Source organism: Oryctolagus cuniculus, chromosome 10 (genome assembly GCF_051225735.1).
Source record: "Oryctolagus cuniculus isolate XC-2025 breed Fujian yellow rabbit chromosome 10, ASM5122573v1, whole genome shotgun sequence".
In the NCBI taxonomy this organism is placed as follows: Eukaryota; Metazoa; Chordata; class Mammalia; order Lagomorpha; family Leporidae; genus Oryctolagus; species Oryctolagus cuniculus.
Genome location: NC_142876.1, coordinates 31,262,346 through 31,278,676, shown reverse-complemented (window position 1 = coordinate 31,278,676; position 16,331 = coordinate 31,262,346). Strand labels below are relative to the sequence as shown.

At 51.7% G+C, this 16,331-nt stretch overlaps 1 protein-coding gene across 1 annotated transcript in view; it reads left to right on the top strand.

The window, feature by feature from the left end:
- The window catches only part of ARK2C (arkadia (RNF111) C-terminal like ring finger ubiquitin ligase 2C), a 110,931-nt gene that overhangs the window by 81,775 nt on the left and 12,825 nt on the right, over positions 1-16,331 (top strand). Inside the window, exons 2-3 of the mRNA XM_002713515.6 lie at positions 6,043-6,358; positions 8,314-8,424. Coding sequence (XP_002713561.1) covers positions 6,043-6,358; positions 8,314-8,424 — 427 coding nt within the window. The remainder of the gene's footprint in view (positions 1-6,042; positions 6,359-8,313; positions 8,425-16,331) is intronic.

The window sequence follows — 16,331 nt, the reverse complement described above, 5'->3', positions numbered from 1 at the left end:
CACTTCCCCCCAGGGCAGTGTGTGTGTGTGTGTCTGTGTGTGTCAGGGCCTCCAGCTCAGGAGCCCGGCCTTCTCTGGGGCAGCCTCTGCAGGCCTCATGGTCTCTGCCATTCTGTCACCTGGTCCACACCTTTCTCTGCTCCTGCCCAGCTCTGACAGCAGGCCAGAGGAGACCCTAGCTTGTGTCTGGTGTGTCCTCGGTGTCCCCATTTCCAGACCCCTCCCCATCTCGGGAAGCCTCCGGTGTCGAACCATCCCGGCTGCCGTGAGCAGACACCAGAGCCGGGCTGGCTTACAAACAGCAGACACTTGGCACTCATGGGTCTGCAGGCTGCAATGTCCAAGGTCAAGGCCTCGGCCGACTGAGGGTCAGGGGGCCTCTGTGCCATCCAGCTGTGTCCTGCCTGGTGTCTCTCTTACAGGATCAAGGCTGTTCACGCATGCTCTGCCCCTGGCCTAATCACCCCCAAGCCCACCTCCTGGTCCCATCATCCTGGGGTTTCGATTCAGCATGGACATCAGGTGGGGGCGGGGTGGGAGGACATGGACAAGTCAGCCACAGCAGTCCCTCAGGGCCAGCCCTGGCTTTCCCAAGTGTCCCACTCCCTGTGCCCTATCCCCTCCCTCCCATCAACATTTGGCTGTTGGGGCACAACCAGGTTCAAATCTGCACACTGTCCCTTGGCAGACAAGTGTTCGAGGCAAGCCCATGACCCTTCAGAGACCCAGGGCTGCTGAGCCCTCCCAGCCTCCCCAGCCCTCGGTCCTGCATTCTCAGCCTTTCCCTCTTCCCTCTTCCCACCCCCTGCCACGGGGCTGTGTGGTTCCTGCCACCTTCCCACCCACCCACTTCCTCGCTGCCAACCTCATCCGGCTCCTTGCCCACAAGGCAATGAAGCGGCCACCAGCCCCAGGTATTTGTGGAACACCTGTTGTGTGTCTGTGTGTGCCAGGTGGGTACCAGGTGAGCCCCGTACCTGCAGACTCGCCCTGTGCCAGCTGTGCGGGGCTAGACCTGGGCCTCCCACCCCCAGCCCTATGCCCACCTTGCTCAGGCCCCAGCCCCAGCCTTAGATCCTGCTCCCAGCCAACTCCCAGGAGGCACTAATCCCTAATCCTCGGCATCAGTTTCTAGCATTCTTAGATGCATGTTCTTTTTTTTTTTTTCCTTCTGAAACTAATTTGAGTTTTACACTGAGAAGTTTGTTGCATGAAGTACTTGGTTTGTTTCCGGGAGCATCTTCTTCCCTGCTCCCTGGAACTACGAGTTAGTGCATGATGAATCTTTCCACGATGGTGTCGTGGCCCTGGGGAGCTGTGAGAGATGCAGAGCATAGGCAGAGGCGCCTGGAGATGATGTTTTAACCGGAGGAGGGACTCTGGCGGGAGAACTGCAGGCTGTCTACTGACAGGAGCGCCGGCGCTGGTCAGCCTTCCCTCATCACAAGCCACACACTCTCCCCGGGAGCTCCACTTCGCTGGGCTCGGATCCCAAACACAGCAGCTATTAGCCGGTTCCTTGATGTGACACAGAGCCCACCTGAGGCCCCAAGGGCCTTTGAGGAATTAACACCCAAGTTGATTTTGGTGCAAAACATTGAAATCCATGAATAGCTTTTTCCTAACACGCATTTTGTCCCTGAATGCTTTGAAGATCCTTCCCTATACACGGATTCCCAAAGAATTCTGTGGGCACCAAAATAAACTTCTCTTTGAATCCCACTTCCCAGGGCCTTTTGGAATCCCCCTGGTGGGGCTGAGGAGAGGCCCAGGGGGCCCAGGGTGGGTGTCTCTGGGCTTCAGCTCCCTTCTGAGCAGTGTGATAAAACTGCGGGCCACTCTGGGAATGGGGATGAGCAGGGCTGCAGAGTGCCGGACCGGAAGTCAAAGGACTTTTGCGGGTAGACATTGCCTGGGACGTCAGGGGACAGAGAGACACTTTTGTCCACCTTTCTCTTGCTGCCCCTCCTGGCGAGGGGACCTGTGTCGTGTCACCTACAGGCTCCCCTGGGCACAGCGGGCACCCTGGGGCAGGAGGAAGGAACTGATCAGTGCCACCTGCCCCATACCTGCCACAATGCAGCACGAAATCTCAGAGGTCACCTGGGCTCTACGTGCCACTCTCTTTCCTACTCAAGTGCAAACAAGTGGGCGGTCAGCCAGCCTCAGTACTTGGGTCCCTCTGAGCCCCTGTTTCTTCCTCCCTCCCACCAACAGTCACACACCCAGGTATTTACTGCAATGCCAGCTCCAAGCGAGGAGTGTGTGTGTGTGTATGGGGGGGCGGTATCTGGAAAAACAGCAGAGGCACGGAGCTCAGCCAGGCGGGGTGATGAGTGTGAAGAGACAGCTCAAGGTAGCCACCGCCAGGTGCCGAGTGCATGGGAGAGAGATGGTGTTCTTCGGAGCTCAGAGGAGGAGGCCAGCCCTGGGGCTGGTGGGCAGCGGGGGCATTTCTGGAGAAGCTGAGAGGTGACACAGACCTTCGAAGCCGGGAAAAGCAGCTGGGGAGAAGGCAGCAAAGGCCCCTGTGGGAATGCACGTGGGTGTCTGGTTTCAAGCAGACTCCTGTGGGTGGCTTGATGGTGTCAGTGGGAGAAAGGACAGCGGGGCTGTGCTAGGAGGTGACGGGTTTTGGATTTCACCAATAAGCAGCGGTGAGCTTCCCCTTTGAAGGCAGATCAACCAGGGGACTTGGCACAAAGCTTGCTCTGTGCGTGCAGTTGGCTTTTCTTCTTTAGAGCTGTGTTGTCCAACATGGAAGCTGCTAACGGGGAATGTGGCTGGTCTATGCTGAGATGTGTTTAAGCACAAGATATCCACCGGATATAGAAGAGTTAGCATGAAAAAAGGAATATCAGTCAATGATCTTTTATGTGGAGTAGCTGCTGACATATACCATTCCTGATATACTGAGTTACAGAATTCAGGTATTTCAATTAATTTCACCTGTGTCTACCAGAAAATTTAGCAGGACCTAAATGGCTCACATTATAATGCCAGTGGACAGTGGGAGTTCAGTCTTTCCAATTCCCTCTTTCGCCCCATTCCCTTCCTGGGAAGTCATTTCTGTCTGCCACTTCTCTCATCTTCCTACAGCTCTTTCCTCTGCCAAAGTCGCTGCAGAGTTGGGTGCTTGGGAATCCCCCACCTCTTTGGGTGCAGCGCCTATGTCAACTGCTCCTCATTCTTGGCTGATTCTTTTGAGACCCAAGCTTGTTTGAAAACGGTTTTATTCTACCATCATACTTGATTCAAAGTTTGCCTGGGCATGGAAGTCTAGACTGAAAATCATTCTCCCCTCTCAGTGCCTTGGAGGGCGTCACTCCTAGTTTTTGAGTTTCCAGTGTTCTCAGTGCCTTGGAGAGCGTCACTCCTAGTCTTTGAGCTTCCAGTGTTGCTTTTGAACAATCTCACGCTGTTCTGATTTCTGACCCTTTGGATGTGATCTGTTGGCTTTCTCTCAGGAAGGTGCTGGAATTATCTAGCTGCCTGCTCGGACTTGCGCAGGGAGGTGCCTGGGGGTGGGGTTTTTGCCCCCATCTTTTGCTGGGCACTCCAGGGTCCTGTCTGTGTAGCTATGCAGAACTTCAATGCTGATGGACACCTGCACAATCTTTTCCTATAGTTTCCCTCCTGTTGTTCCTCCATTCTCTCTCTCTCTCTCACCGGTGGCCTCGTCTGACCGGATCCTTCCATGTCTGCATCTTTTCTCTTCTGTTTCTCATTTCCTGTCTTCTCATCCTGCTCCCTGGGAAATGGCCCCAGCTCTGCCTTCAACCCTGCTGTTGAATTTGAGATCACACCTGTGTGCTTTTAATTTCCAAGAGCTCTCTTTCTTATTTTCTCATTGTTCTTTTTTATTTTAAAGATTTGTTAATTTTGAAAGGTAGAATTACAGAGAGAGAGAAAGACAGAGAGAGAGAGGTCTTCCATCCACTGGTTCACTCCCCAATTGGCTGCAACGGCCGGAGCTGTGTCAATCTGAAGCCAGGAGCCAGGAGCTTCTTCCAGGTCTCCCACGTGGGTGCAGGGGCCCAAGCACTTGAGCCATCTTCCACTGCTTTCCCAGGCCATAGCAGAGAGCTGGATCAGAAGAGGAGCAGCCAGAACATGAACTGGTACCCATAAGGGAAAGCCACAGCACCAGCCCCTATTGTTCCTTTTTTAAAAAAATATTTATTCATTTCATGAGAGAGGGAAAGATCTTCCATCTGCTGGTTCAGTCCCCCAAGTGCCTGCAATAGCTGGACTTGGGCCATGCTAAAACCAGGAGCCTGGAACTCCACCAGGATCTCCCATGTGGGAGGCAGGGGCCAAGGACTTGGTCATCCTCTGCTGCCTTCCCAGGTGCATTAGCAGGAAGCTGGATTAGAAGCAGAGCAGCTGGGATTCCAGTGCTCTGATATGGGATGCCAGCAGTGGCTTAACCCACTGCACCACACCAACCCCTCATGGCTCCTTTTAAAAGAGCTTTCTGCTGTTTCACATATCCAACACCTTATTTCTCTGAGGATATTAATTAAAGTGCTTTGAAGTTTATTTTTCTCATCCTTGTGTTGTCTCTCCTCCTCTGGGTTTTCTTAAAAATCTGGTCCCTGTTCCATGTCTTTTCACATTGTAACCCTCCCTGAGAGACTTGTCCCCTGGGGTTGTGTGTTCGTGTTGAAGTGTGGGCCAGAGCTCTGGGTGCACGTGTGACAATGGACATTGCTTCAATGCTGGCCATTTTCTTGGTGTGTGCCCTACCCGAAGGACATGCAGCTCTCTTCCGAGAGCCACAGCTGGTCCTTTGAAGAGCTCCCCCTAGTCTCTAGGCTGGGGCTGTGGAGCAGGCAGGGCAGGGACACACACTGGAGACAGTGTTTTTGGAATCAAGTGGCAGAAGACGGTGGCTTCCAAAGTTCCACACCCAGGCTCTTTTTTTTTTTACAGGCAGAGTGGACAGTGAGAGAGACAGAGAGAAAGGTCTTCCTTTTGCCGTTGGTTCACCCTCCAATGGCTGCCATGCTGCGGCTGGCGCACTGCGCTGATCCAATGGCAGGAGCCAGATGCTTCTCCTGGTCTCCCATGGGGTGCAGGGCCCAAGCACCTGGGCCATCCTCCACTGCACTCCCGGGCCACAGCAGAGGGCTGGCCTGGAAGAGGGGCAACCGGGACAGAATCTGGTGCCCCCGACTGGGACTAGAACCCGGTGTGCCGGCGCCGCTAGGCGGAGGATTAGCCTAGTGAGCTGTGGCGCCGGCCTCACACCCAGGCTCTTGATTAACCCGCCTGTTTTTGTCTCCTGGCACATCCCCCATGGGGGCCTCTCTGGGAGGGACAATCACTGCCAAGCCTGGGGAAGGGGAGGAGCCCTGGGCATAACCGCCACAACCCCCCCCCCCCCCCCCCCCCGGCGGCCAGTCTCCCTCCTCTCAGGTTCCAGCCCCTGGCCTGGCCTTTCCCGCCCTGTGCAGGGAGCTTGGTTTCCCAGTTCTCAGCTCTCCTAACTCCTCCCTCTGCTTTCCACCTGCCCGGAGTCTCCTGTAGACTGTTGTCACTTCCGTTCCCTGCATCTCGTCTGCTTATCTTCCTTTATTCTTTGGCCTCCTGTTGGGGACGAGCACACCTGGCACTGAATGTGCTCCGTACATCCTTCTTCAGCGCGGGCTCTGCTTTCTGGACTCATCAGAGAACTCCCCCGCCAAGGTCTGGGGCTGGATCTTTGCTTACAGAGAAGGCTTTCTTGTTATCAAGTTCAATTGCATTTAGGAAAGTACGGCGGCCTGAATTAAATGTAGCTTGAGCCCAGCTTATACCTGGCTATGTCTGCTTTTAAATAAATTATGATAGTACAATAAGTTATTTGATTTTTTAAAAAATGTTTTGTGTGATTTTTTTTTCTTAAAACTGCATGCTAAACGACTTCCGCTGCCTTCTCTCGGCACATGAAGACTTCCTGTGGGTGGGGTCCGGCTGGCCACGGCCTTAGCGCAGTTCAGAGCGCGGTTGGCACGGGGCGCGGGTCCTCACCCAGCCTTCTCTGTCCTTGCCCCGCAGGTGCCCCCTTTCAAAGGTCTCAGCATCCTCACGCTACCTCCTGCCGCCACTTCCACCTGGGGCCCCCGCAGCCGCAGCCGCTCACCGCCGACTTCCCGCTGGCCCACCCCGTGCAGCCGCAGCCGGGCCTCAGCGCCCACATGGCCCCGGCCCACCAGCACAGCGGCGCCCTGCACCAGTCGCTGACCCCGCTGCCCACCCTGCAGTTCCAGGACGTCACAGGTCCCTCCTTCCTACCTCAGGCCCTGCACCAGCAATACCTCCTGCAGCAGCAGCTCCTGGAAGCCCAGCACCGCAGGCTCGTCTCGCACCCCAGGTGGGTGCAGCCTGCGGCTGATGCGGGGGTGGGGGGAGGAGCAAGGGCGGGGCCGGAGCCCAGGAAGGGGCAGGGCCGCGGGCCAGGACGCCTGGCTTCTACTCTGGTCAGGCTGGACCAGTACTCACCCAGAGTGTCCCCTCAAGAGGTGCTTTTCACCTCCATTGGACGCGTTTGTTTCAGGCAGGGAGCGCTGTCCTGACCCATTGCAGCCCCCTCAAAGATGCGTGGACATCACATCACCCACACGCAGGCTCAGCTGAGGAACTGTGGTCCACGATGTTCACAGTGGACTTTTGCATGGAAGGAGTTTTCACTAGGGGACCTCTCCTGTCCCCTGCAGCTTCGTGACCGCCTAATTCTAATGCCCGGGGCCCCCAAAGAAAGGAGGTGACTGGTGCCAGCCCTGCTCAAAGAAGCACAGGGAGAGTAAAAGTAGCAGTCACCAGGGGGGGACCCTGGGCAGCTGGGGGACCCTGGGCAACTCTCAACGCCTCTCTCAGCCTCAACTGTCGAGGGCAAGAGTTGGACAAGACCAGTGAATCTCAGACTTCTTGGTCTTGGGACCCTTTGACTCTTCCAAAATCAATGAAGACCACAGAGAGATTCTGTTTCTGTGGGCTGTGATGATGGATGTGAGCCATATGAGAAATTACTCCCGAGGAATTTCAAAGTATCATCAATTCATTAAGAAATAGCAAGCTCACTATATGTTAGCACCGGTAATCTAATTCATGAGAAATAACTAATATAAATTTAGTGAGGAGTGAGGCTTTTTTTTAAAGATTGATGTCTTTATTTGAAAGTCAGAGTTACACACAGAGAGAAGGAGAAGCAGAGAGAGAGAGAGAAAGAGAGCGAGGTCTTTCATCCGCTGGTTCACTCCTCAATTGGCCACAATGGCTGGATCTGCACCTATCTGAAGCCAGGAGCCAGGAGCTTCTTCCGGGTCTCTCATGCGGGTGCAGGGGCCCAGCATTTGGGCCATCTTCTACTGCTGTCCCAGGCCACAGCAGAGAGCTGGATTGGAAGTGGAGCGGGTGGGACTCAAACCATTGCCCATATGGGATGCCGGCACTGGGGGTAGCGGCTTTGTCCGCCACGCCATAGCAGCAGCCCTGCAAGGCTTTTTCTAAAAAAGCGTATTTCCAGCTCTCTCTACTACACGGCTTCACAGAAGGTCACTCTGCTGTGTCTGCTTCCACACTGAGTCTTCCAGAACCACAGGGCACGCGAAATCCCCGCTGCCCACCTGCGAGATGAGGCGAGTGGAGAGGCAAATCACGACTTAGTACTGTACGGGAGAGGGTTTGGACCTCTCCCACCACCTGACAAGGTATCAGGGACCCCAAGGGTGCTCTAGGGCCCCGAGTGTCCATGGTTTTGTGGAGGTTGGTGCCTGGGACAGGAGCTGAGGGCTGTAGGAGGTCAGAGGGAGGAGAGCGTACCTTCATTTGGGGTGTTCAGGGAGCTCTTCCTGGAGGAGGCGGGCTTTGATGTGGGGCGTGAAAGCTGCTGAGAGTGTGAAAAAGAGGAAGAGAAGAGCGTGGCAGGAGAGAGGACATGCCCAGAGGTGGACACACTGCAGGACACACTGTAGGAGCTGTGTGTCTTGAAGATGAACCACCTAGGACAGAGAGGGACAGGAGGAGGAGGGCAGGGCAGGAGCAGAGCCTGGCTGGGGCCAGGTGACACACCTGCAGCAGACATACCTCGGGAAAGACCTCGCTGCCACGGCCAGCCGCAGACAGTGGCCAGGTCTGGGTTGCCGCCTGCTGCAGTCTGCGGCACTGCTTTGGAGTGTGCCGGGTGGGCTGTGGGTTCAGTGTCGGGGGAGGGGGCTGGGGTCTGCGGGAGTGGAGCTTCCTGGGGTTGGCTGGGGGTGCTCAGAGCTCCCGGGAGCGGGGCTCACCCAGGCAGCCCCTGACATGGTGGGCCCTCCTTCCTCTCCGTAGGCGGAGTCAGGAGCGCGTGTCTGTCCACCCCCACCGCCTCCACCCCAGCTTCGACTTCAGCCACCAACTGCAGACGCCTCAGCCCAGGTATCTGGCTGAAGGCACTGACTGGTGAGTCATCGGGGTCCCTGGGGGAGGAAGGGCGCCGGATCCACGGAGCCCCTGGTTTGCTTTACCTTGACGTCGGCCGCCTGGTCCTCAGCCCCCAGTCTGTCCCTACTGTTAGCCACTCTCAGGGCCAGTTGGCTTCGCCTGGCCTGGTTCCAGCGATCGGCTCAAACATAATTCGGCAGCATCATGTGCGCAGCCCAGGGCTCAGTGTTCATGGCCTTGCAGAAGGGAGAGTGAGACAGTGACACAAAACATTTCTCCAGCTCAATGAGGGCTATGGACCAGTGGTTCCTGGGTTAGGGAGGGGAAGAGCAGAAAGGAGAAAGCCCAGGAACCAGAGTGATCAGAGAAGGCTTCCTGGAGGGAGTGTTTCTTGAGGGATCCACAGGGAAGCACCAGGGCATGCCAGGGGTGGGTGGTTGGGGTAAACACACAGTTCCCATTGTGCCTGAAGAACCCAGATGGGTTGGAGGTAAACACTGGTGACAAACAGGTGAGAGGGTTCTGTTGAACATATGGTTGATGCACCTTTGTGGGCAAAGGGCCCTGTGAAGTCCTCTTACGATGCCCTTACTGGGGACAGAGGCACTTGTCATCCTGCGATGCAGGGTTGCTGGTTTCACAGAGCTGGTCCCACCAGCTCTCTGGTTCGGTGGATCTCACTAGGGTCTAATCAGAACCCCACAGTCCTTTAAGTGGTGTGCAGGTGACTAAGTGGATGGAGAGAAAGCGCATTATGCCTGCGGCTTCTTTTCAGAGAGCTCAAGGGAAAAAGCTATCTGTGTCTGTTTGCATGTGTGTGTCTACATCACAGGGTGTGTACGTATGTGCATTGTATAACTGTGCACCACATGTGTATGCACACACGCATCCATGTATGCAGATCTGTTTGTATGTGTGCGTGGGTGTGAATAGGCATGTATGCATGTGTGTATTTGTTATTATGTGGGGATGAAACAAATGCAGTGAGATAGTAAAATGGTGACGTTTAGGGAATCTGAGTGCAGTGCATCTAGGAATTCTTTATGCTGTTCTTGCAACCTTTAGATCAAAAATGCTTTTTAGAAAATGGGAAAAAAGATCCCCCCCATGAATGCTAGGTCAGGTGCCTCCAGGTACGGACAGAGTGTCCCATTGCTTCCAGCCCCTGCCCGTGTTAAACTACACAACCTGTTAAACTACACAACCCCTTAAAAGATAAATTGCACCACTGCCAACTTGAGCCCAGCCTTTTCTAATTAGCAGATTCAAATTAGGAAGATTTAATTGCAGTTTGGATTAAATTCTGTCCCTCAGCAGTCAAGTCAATTCCATCTAATTCAGTTCATCGGGCACGGAGCACCCAGAGCCCCACATGTGGCTGAGGGCTTTGAACACACACACACAGGCCCAACGAGCCGACCCAGGCGGAACTGTCCTGGAGACACGGTAGTGCCTGGGCTAGCCCTGTCTCCGGCTTTCTTCATGTAGCCAGACTTCCTCCCGCTTCTCCCTCATTTCAAGCCCTCTGTGTTCCTGGCCCTGCTGGCCCCAAGAAACCTAAAGAATGAGGCCATGAGTCTCATGGGAGTCCCGCCCCCTGCCCTTTCTGCTGTCCTGTCCCCACTTCCCACATAGGAAGCCATTGCCGGAGCAGGAGGTGACATTTCTCCCCTCCTGCCATTAGCTCTGTTCCAGCAAGGGCCAGCGAAGCGGGGACAAGGGCTTTCGATTTTGTAATTGTGGTCACATCGCTGCACCCAAGCCCTCCTCTCCAAATAGCCTCTTCCACCAGGAGATGGGCAGCCTGGTGACAGGAAGTGCATTGGAGGAGGGGCTGCTCTGCAGCACCCTCCCCATCCCCCATCCCCTCACCTTACTTTAGAGACTCCTTGGAGGTCCCTAATTCTGCCCGAGGTCATTCTGGGAGTCTGGCTGCAGATCCTTGGCCAGCCTGGGGCTGAGGTGCCCTGGCCTTTCCTCTTTACCCTTCCAAGAGCTTCTCTCAGCTGGGCCTCCTGGCCTGAGAGTGTGTGGAAGCAGCAGGCCTTGGGGATACATCCCAAGCTCCCTTCCTGCTGGCCCATGCCTGATAACCTGACCTTGATCTTGAGCCTCCAGGGCTCCCTGAGTCTAGAGTTGCCCCCAGGTGGTGCTGGCACTTTGCAGTCCGGCTCTCTGGGAAAAACTTGAGGGAGAACTTGGTCTGTGTAGTAGCCAGACCATATCACATGCAAGAACATTGCACTGGAAAATCAAGTTCAGTTTGCTGTTTAGGTGCTAATACCAAAAAGTACACTCTGAGACAAGGGCCACAGACATCCCCAGAGCACAAATCTGGGTGAGCCCTGTGGCTTTAGGCCCCAGGCTACTTCTATGAACTCTTACACCCCATCCCCAAACCCCAGTCAGATGCCCACAGGCCTGTGGCAATAGCAGAAAAGCGAGGGACTGCTTCCAGGGACAAATGTCTTCTTGGCACAAGTCTGACCTAGAATTATTTTCTTTTTTAAATATTTATTTATTTATTTAAAGGCAGAGTTACTGAGAGGCAGAGGCAAAGAGAGAGAGAGAGTCTTCCATCTGCTGGTTCACTTCCGAAATGGCCTCAACAGCCGGAGCTGAGCCGATCCGTAGCCAGGAGCCAGGAACTTCTTCCAGGTCTCCCACATAAGTACAGGGGCCTAAAGACTTGGGCCATCTTCCACTGCTATCCCAGGCCATAGCAGAGAGCTGGATCGGAAGTGGAGCAGCAGGAACTCAAACCAGCGCCCATATGGGATGCTGGCACTGCAGGCGAGGGCTTCACCTGCTACGCCACAGCGCAGCGCCCCCATCTAGAATTCTTGGGGGATCCCGTGTGCAGGGAGGACTTTTCTGATGAGACGATGAGAGGGGGCTGTGAGGGGCCAGGCTCAGCATGGACAATTAATGGTCCAAGTCTGCCTGAAGCGAGATGAGGCGGGCCAGTCTCAAAGTCTCAGTGCCTCCTGCCCTTCTGCCCCTGCAGGATCTGAGGTTGTCCCATCTGAGACTCTGGCCTTTGTCTGGGTGCTTCCAGGGCCAGACCGGGCCTTCTCATCCAAGAGGAAGCGATGTCCTGCTGGCTGGGGCCCAGTTCCGGTGTGGACCTACTCAGCACACTGCCTGCGGTGCTGTCTGTCAGGCATTCGCATGCTCTTTGTTTCTTGTGCCTTTCTGCAGGTGTGTGACTATTTAGCTTGGAGTTCACGGACGTGACTTTCCTTGCTATTATTTGGAAACACATCCAGATATCCTGTCATTTCATCTGTAAATATTACACTATGTATCTCGAGAGATATTTTCTCTTCTTGTGCAAATCCTTACTACGGTATCACTATTAAACCTGAAGAATATTAAAAACTATTTTAATATAATCAAATATCCAATCTGTCGCTCCCCCATTCGCAGAGGAATGACACAGGACCCTGCGCTGTTCTTTCGCCTGCTCGGCCCTCCCCGGGTTTGCTGCCGGTCCTTCCCGGGTTGGCTGCCGACCCTCCACCTCCGTGGAGGGGTGGCTCCCCCTGCCACTTTCCCCACTTCCGCGGAGGAGTGGCACACCGCCGGCCGGCTCTCTCGGGGGCTGCTCAGATGTTATCCGGATGTTCCCCTTAGATGTTCCTGGTGCATGTTGTCTCTCTCCTCCTTTATAGTCCTCTTCCACCAATCCCAACTCTGCTACCCACACGCCGAGTACGCTGCTCTCCTCCAATCAGGAGCAGCTCCTGCAGCTTGTCAAGTTGGTGAGAGGCAGCTGTGTAGAAGCTGTTTACTCCTCTCCCAGCACCATATTGTGGGAGAGCAGATGCATAGAATAAGTCTTAATTCCAGTAACTTAGTCTAGTCCGAGTTGCTCCCCACACAATCAATGTTCAAATTTCTCTGATTGGTACGGTTTGTACCAATGGAGACCCAAATAAAGTTCCTACATTGTGACTGGTTGATTTGTCACTTGTCTCATTATTGGATTTAAATGGCTAAAATTTTGTTAAGGACTTTTGCATCATTGTTCCTGGGTGATAATGATCTATCATTTGGGGCTTTATTTTTTTCCCTTGAAATGTCTTTGTCTTTTTTTAATCAGTGCAATGTTTGCTTCATTAAATGAGTTGGCAGGTACTTTCTACTCTGTTTTCTAAGAGTTTGTACAGGATTGACATCTTTTTCTCATCTTAATATCTCAGAGAATCCACTAGGGGAAGCCATCTGGGCCTGGAGATTTCTTGGCATGACAAGTTTCAAATTACAAACTTAATTTCTTTAAAATGGAATACTCTTCAGGCTTTTCCTAGCTATATGAGTTAGTTTTGGTAATTTATGTCTTTCAAGGAATTTTCCCATTCCACTGGATTTATTGACATAAAGGTGTTTACAATATTTCCTTATTGTTTTTTTAGCATCTGTAGAATCTGTAGTGATGTCCCCTCTTCTAATATTGATCTGGAAAGTTGTGTTGTCTCCTTTGTTCTTAGCACATTGTGTCTTTTTCTTCCTTTATTTCCAGCCCATCTCTCTCTATATATTTGAAATTAGATTCTTTTACAGAATGCATATCATTGACTCTTGCTTTCCAGCTGTCCAACTTTGCTACTTGGGGGTGCTTCAATTATTTTCATTTAATGTAATTCTCCATATGGTTTATATTAAACACACCATCTTGCTCTTTGTTTTCCATTGGTCTCATTTTTAAAGAAATTACTTTTTTTCTTTTGGATCAGTTCAGTGTTTTCAGGATTATATATTGATGTAATAATCATTGCAAACATTTTATTTTGTAAATACACGAGGCTTATAATACACGTATTTAGTTTATCACACTTAACCCTAAAGTAGAATCCTGCCACTTTGTTATGTAAAACTACTAGACCCGTGCATTTTCATAGTCTCTCTCCCATTTTTGCTATTCATTTTGTAGGTTTTACCTCCACTTATGTTATAATGATCACAAAAAATTGCTTTCATTTCTGCTTTAAACCAGCAAACTCTGGCCTGTGGGCCAAATCTGGTCTGCTCCTTGTTCTTGTGAATAAAGTTTTATTGGAACACAGCCACACCTCTTTGTTTCCATATTGTTTATGATTGCCTTTTTACTACAAGGAATATTCAAGTTGTTAGGACAGAAATTGTATGGCTTTAAAGCATAAAATATTTAGTATCTGATCTTTACAGAGAAAGCTTGCCAATTTCCACTTCAAACAATTAATTAAACTTCAAAGAGTTTCTTTAATGGGGAAAAGGAATCTTTTCTGTTCCCACATAGCCATCACTTCTGGCACTATTTCTTCCTTTGAGTGGATCTAAGTTTCTATCTGGTGTTCTCTTTCCTCCATCTGATGAGCTTCTTTTAACATTCCAAGTGCTGGCAGCACTTTCTCTCAACTTTGGGTTGTCTGAAAAAGTATTTCACCTTCATTCTGAAAGATACTTGTGTTCAGCACGGACTTATAAATTGACAGTTTTCTCCTCAGCAGTAAAGACGGTGTTCCAGTATTTTCTGGCTTGCTTTGTTTCTATGTTCTTTGCAATGTTCTTCTGTGTCTAATGAGCCCTTTTTAAATCCTTATTATTCATGAATTTGATTAGTGTGTACCTTGGGGTGGCTTTTAAAGTTATTTATTTATCTATTTTAATTTTATTTGAAAAACAGAAAGACAGAGAAAGAGAGAGACAGGCAGAGAGAGCTCGTCCATCCACTGGTTCTCTCCCCAAATGCCTGAAACAGGCCAAAGCCAGGGACCAGGAACCCAATCTGGGTCTCCCACGTGGGTGGCAGGCCCCAAGCAATGGAGCCGTCACCTGCTGCCTCCCACTGATTTTTTTTTCTGTAAAATCTACTGTGCTGCTAATCCAATGCCATGAATTTTCTATTTCGGACATTGCATTTTTCATTTCCAGAGGTTCCATTGGCGTCATTCTAAAAGTCTCTTCCATTTGTGATTTCCCTTTCATTCTCGAGCATGATTATAATAGTTATTTTAGCATCCTTTTCTGCTAATTCCACCATTCCTGTCATGTCTGTGTCTTGAGGTGTTTTTACTATTTGACTTTTCACCTGATTAAGGGAAATATCATTCTCTTTCTTGGCTTGTCCCGTAATCCTTCATTAAATGATGGACATCATGAATCAGACATTGTTGAGGAGTTAGGTTTGTCAGATTCATGTAGCATGGGCAGGAACCGTCCAGCCTCCGGGCCAGGAAATCATGTGGTTTGGCTTTGCCAAGGCAACCACAGATGGAACTCAAAATTCAGTACATCCACAACAGCCTGATTTGTAAGTCGATAATTTTGAGTGGCCCGCAAAAGATGTCGTCAATATCCAAGCAGCCCTTGGGAGAGGAAAGGTTCCCAGCCCTGATCTCGACAAAGCTGGGCTGTTTCGGGCAAGCAGCACTTGCAGCTCCGTGTGATCTTTCCAGGCCTGTCCTTTCAGAGGGTCTGTAACATCGCTAGGACAACGTCACCCTGTTCCTTCCCTAATCAAGGTTCAAAAGCTTCTTCCGGGGTCTCTACTCAAGACCCTGAGCGACCACCAAGGACTCTCCACGCTGCTTTCTTGGGATGCCAATGCGTCCCAACCCCCAAACCTGTCTAACATCTGGGCAGCCTTCTTGAGCCCTTGGTTGCTCGTGGCTCCCTCCGCCTGGCGGAGTTTCATCCCCTGCACGTTTGCCTTGCATTCAGTAAAGACCCAGGGAGCCCCAGATGCAGATCTCTGGAGCTCTCAGTCTGTGCGCCTTCCTCCTCTTCAAAACGCTGCAGCACAACTTACAGAACCCTCAGCCTCCTTGAAACAAGCCCTCAAGTGGTGGAGACCACCGTGCTCTGCGGATCCCCTTCCTGCTCCTTCTAGAATGCATCTTTATGCCAAAATCCCAGGGGCGGGGGGTGGTTGTGGGCTCACCTCATGTCTCCCTTCTCCCAGGAATCACAGCTCTGTACTGCTTATGACACAATGTCTGAAAACAGGTATTTCATACATGCTGTTCTGTGTTCTGGGGGCTTGCAGTGGGAGAGTAAATCTAATTCCTGTTACCCCATCACAGCTGGAGGCAGAAATTCCTTTAATTTCTATTTTAATAAGTGTATTCGTTGAAGAAAGCAGGCTGCTTTTCCTGTAGCAACTTCTTTTATCTGGATTTTGTCTTACTCTGGTGGCATCATTTAAGATGCTCCCTGGGTTAACTCTGCTCCCTATACATTGGCACTTAGATCAAAGGTTGAACAGATTCAGGCTGAACTCCTTTTAAAAATCTATTTATTTTTGTTTGAAAGGCAGAGAGAAAGAGAGAGCGAGGGAGGGAAAAAGAGAGAGAGAGAGAGAGGCAGAGAGAAAGAAAGAGAATCTTCCATTTGCTTATTTGCTCCCCAGATGCCCACAACAGCTGGGGCTAGGCTAGACCAAAGCCAAGAACCAAAAACTCCATTCAGGTCTCCAGGGTGGGTAGCAGGGACCCAAGTACTTGAGCCTTTATCTACTGCCTCCCGGCGTGGGTACTGGTGGGAAGCTGGATGAGAAGCTGGCAGGACTGGGCCCAGGCGCTCTGGTGTGGGATGCGTGTGTCCCAGGCAGGGGTTAGCCCACTGTACTGCAGTGCCCACCCTCGGGTTCAGCGTGGATTCTGGCTGAAAATCCTCCAGAGGTGGTGGTGTGTCCTTCTACCGGAAGGCACACGGTGCCCGGCTGTCTCCTTTTGTGAGGTTGGCATCGATTGATGATCTTTGCCTAGGTCCTTTATTTCCTCAGGGACTGCAAATTGCTGACAAATAATTCAGTCATTCCGCCTTCATTTATTAGCTGGGAAACCTTTGTAGAGAGAAACTTCCCCTCATCAACCATCTAGTTACACTGAAGTGCAGTTAATAAAGGAGCGGCAAGATAAATGTTTGGTTCTTTCCCTTTA